Below are 10776 nucleotides of genomic sequence, written 5' to 3' on the forward strand. Positions count from 1 at the left end.
GCTGGTAACCGTTATGGTAGAGAAAGTCAAGAAAGAAAGATGGAGGTAGCAGTTTTCCACTATCTGTTGACAGTGATAACAGCCGCCTTTTTCTTCACTAAAGATCTGTTCTGTAAGTACTAGAATATTTTGGTCTTGGCACTGCTTCCCATCCATCTGGTACAGTGATAACAAGTAAGGAAAATAACACCATTTCTAAAGACTTAACTTCCTGACACAAGTACCAAGCTACCACAACTCAGTCCTCCCTAGCCATCCCCCCCTCCCCATAAGGGACACGTAGCCACATGCTCTGTAGACACTGATACAGCCATGAGCTCCTTTCCCAAGGTCTGTTCTTTCTTCTTTCTTTGCAGGAAGATTACATCCGTTTCTACTCTTACATATAGACCCATTGCTATAAAGTCGATTCCAAGTCATAGAGACCTCATAGGACAGAGTGGAGCTGCCCCATAGTGTTTCCAAGGCTGTAATCTTTATGGAAGCAGACTGCAGCGTCTTTGTCCCTCAGAGCGGCTGGTGGGTTCAAACCACCCACCTTTTTGTCAGCAGCCAAGCACTTAACCACTGCGCCATCATGTAGACGAGCGTCACTAAATAATGTTCCAGAGGAACTCACACCCCAAAGCTGTTTTTAATGTTGAATAATTCACCTTGGCAAGATTTTCTTTAAATATGTTTTGGAGGGACATTTGTCATTTCTAAAAAGGGAGAAAACATGAAGCTTTGTAGTAATGTTAACTTTCAGAAAACAAATGTCCAAAAAAACCCCACTGCCATCGAGTTGATTCAAACATAGCTCACATTTATTTTTGTGAGTTTTTGTCATTTGTTTCTTCTAACTGCTCTATCCCCTCACCTTAGTTACTGTTGATACTGGAAGGGAGAGGATCCAGTATCTGCTGACTGACTGATAATAAAATAAGTGAATCTGGGTCTCAGGATTGTTAATCTAGGGATGTAAATTTCCCTTCCTTATTTTCACCCCAAAATGGTTGCATCCTGTATAGTTAGTGTGATGCCATACTTTTTCTTTTTTCACAAGTATGTTTTAGAGGTCCTTTCTAATCTATAAAGAGCCGCCATGTTCTTTTTAATGGATACATATATGTACATGGGACATTCTTCTGGATAGACTGTGTATTAGACATAAAACAATAGATTTAAAAGAAATGAAATAATACAAAGGATATTCTTAGTCCACATCACAGTGAAATTAGAAATCATTAACAGAAATCTGAAAAACTCAAAAAAATTAAACACACTCCTAAATAACCAGTGAGTCAGAGAAGAAATCTCAAGGGAAATGAGAAAACACTTTGAAACAGATGAAAATGAAGACTCAACTTGGCAAAACTCATGGGGTATAGCTAAAGCAGTTCTTAGAGGGAAATTTATAGCCCTCTATATTTTTTTTTATTATAAATGCCTATATTAAAAAAATAAGCAAGCTGTGAAATCGGTAACCTAACCTTCCACCTAAAGATGCTGGAAAAAGAAGAGCAAACTAAACCTAAAGCAAGCACGAGGAAGATTATAGCAGTAATTAATGAAATAGATAAAATTAATGAAACCAAAAGTGTGGGTTCTTTGAAAAGAGCAACAAAACTGGCAAACCTTTAGTGACATTGACCAAGAAAAAAAGAGAGAAAAAAGGTGTTGGTTCTTTAGAGAGAAGAATGTGGACCAGGATGTGTGAAGCCATACTCAAATCCTTTCCTGGGGAAGTCCATATTTTTAAGTAATCATGCCTCTTAGTCTAATTTTGTAAAGGTGTTTCTTGTTTAACTCAAACTTAAATAGATATAATAATACAGATTCAATCTCCCATTGTAGAGTTGCCAAGGAGGGGATGAGCTTCAGCCCGCCTGAGCTGGAACACAGTGGGACCTGATCTCTGGATTCTGGTCCCTGCACTTCTGACAAATGATGCGGCAGAGCCGCACAGTGGGTGGGGCACCCGGGAGTTACTCAAAGTGGGTGGCGTGCACTTGGGGACGAGCTCTGTCCCCCTACAGGCCTGCTTGGTTGTCCGGTTGACTGGCTGAGCCCAACCACCATCGGCAGATGAAAGCACCACACCAGGGCTGGCTCCCCGAATGTGGCCCAAGTGCCAGTTCCCAACGGCCCTACCGGACCCTGCTGGTGAGAAGAGTCCCTCGTGCCACCCAGCCCTCATTCTCACAGCGGAAACAAATCATGTTAAACAAAATTGTGCCCTCCCTGTGTGCAGTGCTGATGTTTCCTGTTTTTTCTCTGCCAAAAAAAAACCAAGCCGGTTGAAACTAGCAATTTGAAAAACACATGCTATACAGATTGTTTGATTCTCATTGGGTCACATGCTGTGTCATGGAGTTATGACGTGAGTATACTGCACCGTCATGAAGGCAGCTCGCACTGGGCACACGTCTGCGTGTGCGTGGCAGCAGTGTGCCCAGAGAACCGGAACCTCACAGAGGACACGGGGATGTGCTTGCTCTGCTCTGTGCTCTTGCCTTATCCACGTTGAATTTGGGATAATTTTACAAACTGTAAGCTCTTCCAAAATTAAATCTTGGCACGTTTCTGCAGTACTGTGCAGTTGGTATAACAACAAAATGTAAATATTGCGTGTCGTACTAGGAGGAAATGAAGCCGGCTCTGGTAACAGCATTTATAGCGTGATTTGCAGCTGTCTGTTTCCAATTTTTGAGATAATTTTTAATTATTAATCTTTAGTCATGTGTTGTATTTGAAAACATCATGCCCCAAACATTATCTAACCAGAAGTGAAGGTTTGCTTTATTCCTGGTAAAGCCTTTCTAGTCCTCTGCTGCAGAGCCATAGAACCACCAAGGGCTGGGGTTAGCCCTCACTACCAGGAGTCCCCGTGGGCGCACCACTGTCCCCTCTCGACTCCCAGGACACTCTGTGGGGGCAGGGGGACTCCTGAGTGTGGTGCCTTCCCCCGGACCCCTGAGCCAGAAGTTCAGAAGCAAGCTGGGCCCTGTGTTTCAGCAACAGTTGTTTACTAGTGAAATGTACAGAAGTCGTTCATTTTCTGGGCAGGGTGAGTGGTGGCATGGCCGTGACAGCCCTGTGCCCTTGCACTGAGTCTGGAGCCTGTGTCACACCCACGCATGTCCCCACCAAGTGTTTCCGGAGCGGGGGGGTGGGCAGGGGTGTGGCCATGATGCCCCTGTGCACCTTGCCAGTGAGGCTGGGCCTGCACAACAGGTCATACCCACACATGTCCACACGGATCACTCACGTCTGCCTCTCTCGTAGGGGCCATAAGAGGAAGCTGAATGAAGAGGACGCAGCAAGCGACTCCAGCAAGGAGTCCAGCAATGAAGATGAGGAGGGCAGCAGCTCGGAGGCTGACGAGATGGCAGCAGCCCTGGAGGCCGAGCTGAGCGACTTCATGTGACCAGCGGGGGTGGGACATGTGTCCCATTCCTCATTCCAGCCCTCCTCAACATGGGTTCCTGTTCTCCCAGAAGGACGTGTATATCATACAGAAACACATTATTTTACAGAAATAGGTGTTTTTAAGAAGTTTTACTACATACAGGAAAGTCTACTTTTTTAAGTGACAGGAGTATTAATGGGAGTCAGTGTGCTCAATGCCAAAGACGCTGTGAATGCTGTGCGCTCCTGTGGGGGCTGGGCCTTGTGACTTGTCGGGGGTGAGGTTTTTTTTTTTTTCTGGAGGGGGGGTTCCCTTTAAATGCCACAGCAGATTATTTAGAGTAAGGAATTTAGGGGGGATCAGACAAGACATAAAGAATGATATAGCAAGAACCTGATAATCTTTTGTTTTTTTTTTTCAGAACTAAAGCTATTGGGGTATTAAAGGATTTTTAAATGAAACGTGTATAAATGCTGAGAATTGTGTGCACAGGCCTGGCAACACCCCATGCTGCTCAGAGAATGCGTGCTGCTGCGCTGTGTTCACAGGGCTGTGTGCCAGTAGGTCTGAGAACTGCTCAGCTTTTAGCTTTGCTGCAGGTTGACCTGCTGCCAGGACCCCCATCTGGGGCTCACGAACAAGAGTGGCATCAGTGGCCTTGGAGAGCATTTTGTGTCTTTTGAGAGATCGAATGTAAAGTGTTTGTATATCTGTTTCATATTTGACCCACCAAGAAGACTTTTCCTTCATTTAATAAAAGTCCTTTTTGTAGTTCTTTCCTCCCTGGTACATTGCTGCAGCAAGTTGGCTCCTGCATGGGGCTGGTCCCGCCCACCGGAGCGTCCTGAGCAGGTCACGCGGTATGAGGACACTGAGGTTTGCAGGACACTTTGCTGGAGACGCACCTGAATGCCAGGATCTTAGACATTCAGACAAGGAATCCTGGTGGTACAATGGTTAAGCACTCAACTACTAACTGAAGGGTTGTGGTTAGAACCCACCCAACAGCTTTGCAGGAGAGAAGACCTGGCGATCTGCTCCCATAAAAACTACAGCCTGGAAAGCCCTATGGGGCAGTTCTACTCTGTCACTTTGGATTGCTATGAGTCGGAATCGACTTGACGATGCCTAACAACAACAGATGTTTAAACAAGAATAGGTGCTTTCATTTATTCTCTTAAGCCATTCCGTTTTTACTTTTTCCATTAATTTGGGGGGAATGCTTCCAAAGCTTGCACCAAAACATGAATAATGCAAGGAATTGTCATTGTATCTGTTTATTAGATTTATATGAATTAAATCTAAGAAACAGATACAGATGGCAGCTCTGATCACAGAAACTTAATACCCACCCCACACATACGCACACACATTCACACTCACGCGCACATGTACCACACACACCACTCATAAGACACATGCATATGTATACACACTCATACTCCCATGACACACACACATAATACACTAACATACACAGATACACACCACACCCGGGCTTGACATAAGGCAATTTGCCAGTGGAACCAGAAGCCCAGGAAGTCCTTTCTGTTTAAGCAGAACTCAGAAAAAGTAATGTAATCAAGTTTGTATATGAGTAACCATTAGGGATTTTTAAAAATTCTTAATTATGGAAAATTTCAAATATGCACAAAAGCAGATAGAATAGTATAAAGAACTTCAACACTTAACATCCTTAGACCAGTCTGGCTTGATCTCTGTCCCACTCCCCCCTTCACCTTGAAGCCTATCCTAGACATCACATCATTTCATCTGTAAGTATTTCAGTAGGGATCTGTTTTTAGCTTTTTTTAATTGTAAAATATATATAACATAAAACTTGCCATTTTAACTGTACAATGCAGTGCCGTTAATTACATTCACCATGTTGTGCAGCCATTGCCACTATTTCCAGAAGTTTTTCATCACCCCAAACTTGGAACTCAGTACCTCTTAAGCAATAGCTCCTCTTTCCCTTCCCATCTGCCCCTGGTAACCCCTGATTACTTTGGTCTCTGCATTTGCCTATTCTAGATGTTTCATGTAAGCAGGGTCATACCATACATGTCCTTTTGTGTTGGGCTGCTTTCGTGTAGCTTTGATGTTTGCAAGGTTCATCCACCGTGTAGCTTGTATCAGAGTGTCATTTCCCTTTATGGCTGAATAACATTCCCTCGTGTGGATAGACCACGTGTTTATTCATTCTTCTGTTGATGGACATGTGAATTGTCTCCACCTTTTGGTTATTGTGAATAATGCTGCAATGTCAATATGTATCTTTAAAAGATAACTGTTTTCTTTTGAAAGAAAAACATAACCACAGTACAGTTTTCACAACTAAAATGTTATACTTTGATATTATCAAGTGTCTAATCAGTGTTCCAATTTTAACCACCACATAATCATCATAAATGTTTTTACAGTTTTATGTTTGAATTAAGATCTAAATAATGTCCACACTGTACAACTGGTTGATATGTCTCTTAAGAGTCTTTTAATCTGTACATTTGCCTTTAAACTCCTTTTGTTTGCAGTTTACGTGTTGAGTGGTTTGTCCTAAAAAGCTCCCCCTAGTCTGGATTTTGCTGATTGAGCCCCACCCCCGTGCTGTCTAACCTGTCCTCTGTCTTCTGTGTACTTAAATTAGCAATCAGGTATGGAGATTTAATTAGATTCAGGTCCAATCGTTTAGCGAGACTTCTCCGTGGCAGTGTTGTATTTTCCATCAGGCACAGAATGGCAGGTTGTCTCTTGTGATATTAGCAGCCGTGGAAGCTCAATGTGTACCCTTGTTAAATCAGTAGGGTCCTGAAATGATGACATTCTATCATTCTTTCTTCATCTATCAGCTAGAATTAGGATAATGAGTTTCTTTTCTATAGAGAGGACTTCCCACATGTATGCTCTGGCTCCCCAGCAGTAGACTGGGTGGGGTGGTGAGTGTTTAATAACTGGCTTGGGGGTTGGGGGCTGATTCAAAGCATTTGCCATTTTCTGCAATGTAAATACTCCCACCTGACTGATTTTGAGCTACTCATGGATGTCAGTGAAGGTAAGTTTGGGAAGACATGCAGGCAGCGGACTCAAGAGCTGGCACAAGGCTGCTGCAGCCCATACTGGTGCCGTGGATCCAAGCCAGGCAAGGGTGAGTGGAGTGAGGCACCAGGCTGAGCACTCCTGGGACCCCCAAGTGCCACACTGCGGTAGGGAGGCCTCACCCTTTCCCTCATCTGCCTCCGGCTCATGGATGAGTGCCCAGTTTCTTCTCTTCTTCACCAGTTTTTATAACATCATGATTTGGTTCATTAGCGTTCTTCAATGTTGACCAGTTTTTTTTCCTTGTTGTGTGTAACAATACTATGAATTTTATGGATTCAGACAGATTTTATGTGTTTCATTTCGCTGCAGTTATTATTCTCACTGATGTTTGAATTGCCTGTGGCTTGTTTCTAAGTGTGTTTATGGAAAGCCTTGAGAGAGAGAGATGTGAGGACGTTTCCTTGGCTCAGGAGCAGACCTGAGGAACAGAGTATTTCCTTCTGAGGAAGGGTCACACCTGCCAAACCACACTCAGGCTCAGTGTTAAATCAGCATCTCCAGGCACAACTGAATATGAAGGGTCACTTCACAATGAGCCTCTCAGCATGGGACAGGAGGTATCTCCAGTCAAGAGAATAATTTAAAAATCTTATAGATCTGTTGCCAGAAAGACTCGGTCCAGGCATTGCTAACTAGCTTCCCACAAGGTCCCTGAGAGACTTATCTCCAGGAGCTGTGAGCTTGCACTTTAACTGTACCTTTCTGTAGCAGGGTCCACAACCACAGGGACAGTACTGTCCACACCCACTCAAGCGCTCAGACTAGCAGTAACTGGGTGGAAATGCCCTGCCTCCTCAGAACTGTCAGTCTGCCACTGGGCAGCTGGTGCTGGCCACCAACACTCAGGACCAGCCAGACTTTGAAACACTGAGCTTTAGAGGACAACTCTAAAGCATTGTGGTTGGTGTGTCAGCTGTGACTGACTTCTTGACAGGGCTTTGTGCCTTCCCATGAGCTCGCTCACAGAGGTTCATCTGCTGGTTTTCCAAAGACAAACCTTTTGTCAGAGGCATCCACAATCTGTTTGAGGCTGTGGCACTGAGAGGTGCCACACTCCACAGAAAGACTCACCAGCAGCTTAGCCCCTACTGTCCACCGCACCTGAGGATGAAGGCGTCATCTTGAACCCACAAATTATCACTAAGCACAGGTGTGGGGTGGGGGAGTGGGCCCCCAGGGCTATCTGAATTGGAATTGACCAAGTGGCATGATGGGTCTGTCAGTTTGTCATACTGTGGTGGTTTGCATGTTGCTCTGATGCTGAAAGCTATGCCACTTATATTTCAAATACCTGCAGAGTCACCCATTGGGGGCAGGTTTCAACTGAGCTTGCAGGCTAAGACTAGGAAGAATGACCTGGCAGTCTACTTCTGAAAGAATTAGCCAGCGAAGTCCTTGTGAATAGCAGTGGAACACTGATATACTGCCGAAATATAAGGCACTCCAAAGACAACTGGGGAAGAGCTGCCTCCTCAAAGTAGAGTGGATGGAGTCAAACTTTTGGGACCTTCACTTACTGATGTAGCACGACTCAAAATGAGAAGAGACAGCTGCAAACATCCATTAATAATCAGCATGTGGAATGTACAAAGTATGAGTCTAGGAAATTGGAAGTCATCACAAATGGAATGCATAAGCATCGATACCCTTGGTATTAGTGAGCTGAAGTGGACTGGTATTGTCCATTTTGAATCAGACAATCATGTGGTCTGCTATGCTGGGGATGACAATTTGAAGAGGAGTGGCAGCACATTCACTGCCAAAAAGAACATTTCAAGATCTATCCTGAAGTACAATGCTGTCAGTGATAGGATAATATCCATACGCCTACAAGGAAGACCAGTTAATACGACTGTTATTCAAATTTACACACCAATCCCTAAGGCCAAAGATGAAGAAAGTAAAGATTTTTACCAACTTCTGCAGTCCCTGGAGAAGGACACCATTCTTAGTGAAGTAGAGGATTATGGAAAAAGAGGAAGACCCTCAGCAAGATGGATTGGCACAATGGCTGAAACAATGACTCAAGCAGGACCAGGCAGTGTTTCATTGTTTTACGTAGGGTCGCTATGAGTGTATCCGACTCGACGGCACCTAACAACGAATGGCATGAGATTGCTTCTTTTGATAAACAAGGTAGTTAATGAGATGGCTGAGAGAGCAAAAGATACTTCTTCAGCCCACAGCGTCCAAACTCTCTCAGGTCCTTGGCTTCTAAAGGGGGTGAAGAGAGAAGGAAAAACCAGGCATTGGCAAAAGGTTTTAGCCCCTAGGATTATTTTTATTGTTAAAACCAGTTTAAAAATCCATTTTTTAGATTTTGCAGTGAAGAAAGAAGGAAAGCTATGTCAGTAAGCGCTATGTGAAGAGTCATCTAGTGACATTCGTGACATGATAACAAAGCTGCTATCGAGAAGCCTTTTGCCTTTTAAGTGTCGCTCGGAGAGTTCCAAGTCAGAAGGCTGGAAGGCTGAACGCTAAGTAGCAAATGCTTTTAGTGGAAGTCTTAGGAAAAAGTTGGTTGCCTGAAAGTCAGAAATAGGCTCAGCCAGAAGAGATGCAGTGATTTTAAAGGTGAACCATCTTTGCCAAAGGTTTTTAAAAAACATAGTTGGATTATATATTTGTCCGAGGAAACTAACAAGCAATTTCTTTACTCCAAAAAACTCTTCAGATGCTTGGAAGAGTCAGGAACGAAGAAAGTGGTAACTCCCGCTTTATGCACTAAGACAGGAAAAAGACAAATGACAAGAGAAAACGCTTTCAAGATTATTCAAGTGTCATTTCAAATATCCATTCCAGCCTCTTCCCTGGGAAGATGTATTTTGATCATCCAAAGGTATTGAACCTCCACATGCACATTGCCTTGGCACTTGCCTGCTACCCACATATTGTTACTTCTTTTTAGGTATGTGCCACATTAGGTTAATTTCCTTTTTGCGTTTCCTGGACCTGGAACAATAACATGTATGGAGTAAAAAAAAAGTAGGGGCTCAATAAAAGTAGAAGGAGATACAGGAAATTCGTCATTGCCCTTGCTCTGGGAAATGTTTGTGCTGTCCAAGTTTAGACTCCCAGAGACACCTCCCAGGGCCTGGAACGATGGCTCACATGACAGTCACATGTTTATCATGGCACCAATGTGCACTCTATGGGAAATAAAGACCTGAAATCCCAAGCCTGATAATACCCACCTATAGGTCAATAGGAAAATTCAAATGTGTTTCCTTCCTCTTCAGCACACATGGGGCTGAAAGTGCTGATCCACCTTTATCCCACCGTATGCTTTTGATATTTGTTTATTACTGTTTGGGCCAGATTCATCTTAAAAAAGAGGATTACCTTGCTTTTTCTTCTTTTCTGCTTCCATCCCTCACCCCTAGAAAGTGCTTAAATTTTTTTCGTATTGCTTCCTTCCATACATATCTCCTACTTGCTAAGCCCATTTCATTCTGGCTAAATTACCCATATTTTACTCTGTCCAGATGGAAAGCTCTGCTTATCCCACAAGTTCTCATGCCTGGGTCATTTCTTCTAAAGTTCCTAAATTTTAGCCTTAATTCCATCTCACTTTATTGATCTGTTTGAAAAATGCTAATGGACTTCAAAATGGTAGATTAGACGCTACTAGGTGCTCTATAAGGAACCCTTGCAGTGCAACGGTTAAGCACTTGACTGTTATCCAAAAGGTTGGTAGTTTGAACCTACCCATCGGCTCCACAGGAGAAAGATAGGGCAATCTGCTCCCATAAAGATTACAGCCTAGAAAACCCTATGGGGTAGTTCTTCTGTGTCACATAGGGTGGTTGAGAGTTCAAATTGACTCAGTGGCATCTAACAACAGGTGAAAATAGCTAACAGTGTTGAATAACATTTGAAAGGAAGGAGATTTTTATCCTGAAGGTAACCTGTCAGACCCTGGTGATCTTGAGCTTCCAGTTTGACAGCTTTATGAGGCAGGAGTTAAGTAAGCCTAGGATCCAGCTAAGGTAAAACATCTAATAGGAAATACCACAAATTTGAGACCTCAGAGGACTACACTTTCAGTGCAAGACTAAATAAGCCCCCCGTGCTAAGGACATCAGTAAGGAAACTTGGTTGTTTTGATCTTGAGTGAAGGGAGGGGAAAAAAAAAAGTCCTTTGAGAATTAGTAACCACAAGCTGGTCCCCAAGCAAGTCTGTAGCCAAAATTTATGCTACCTATGTAATCTGAAAAACCTCAGGTGGATAATATAATTTAAAGCATACCATATTGGAAATGTCTTCCGGCAACTAGCAGAAGCAA

The 10776-nt window shown here is 43.4% G+C and overlaps 1 protein-coding gene across 5 annotated transcripts in view; it reads left to right on the plus strand.

Moving 5' to 3' along the window:
- CTDP1 (CTD phosphatase subunit 1) overlaps positions 1–6686 on the plus strand; it is a 66618-nt gene extending 59932 nt beyond the window's left edge. For 3 of the 5 annotated variants that reach the window (XM_049900555.1, XM_049900557.1, XM_049900558.1), the window contains exon 13: positions 3268–6686. In XM_049900555.1, the coding sequence (XP_049756512.1) occupies positions 3268–3409 (142 nt within the window). In that variant the 3' untranslated portion in view covers positions 3410–6686. The remainder of the gene's footprint in view (positions 1–3267) is intronic. The other 2 variants (XM_049900560.1, XM_049900559.1) reach the window with 1 other exon arrangement.
- The last annotated feature ends 4090 nt before the right edge of the window (positions 6687–10776 follow it).

The sequence above is a fragment of the Elephas maximus genome, chromosome 11, assembly GCF_024166365.1.
Source record: "Elephas maximus indicus isolate mEleMax1 chromosome 11, mEleMax1 primary haplotype, whole genome shotgun sequence".
Lineage (NCBI taxonomy): Eukaryota > Metazoa > Chordata > Mammalia > Proboscidea > Elephantidae > Elephas > Elephas maximus.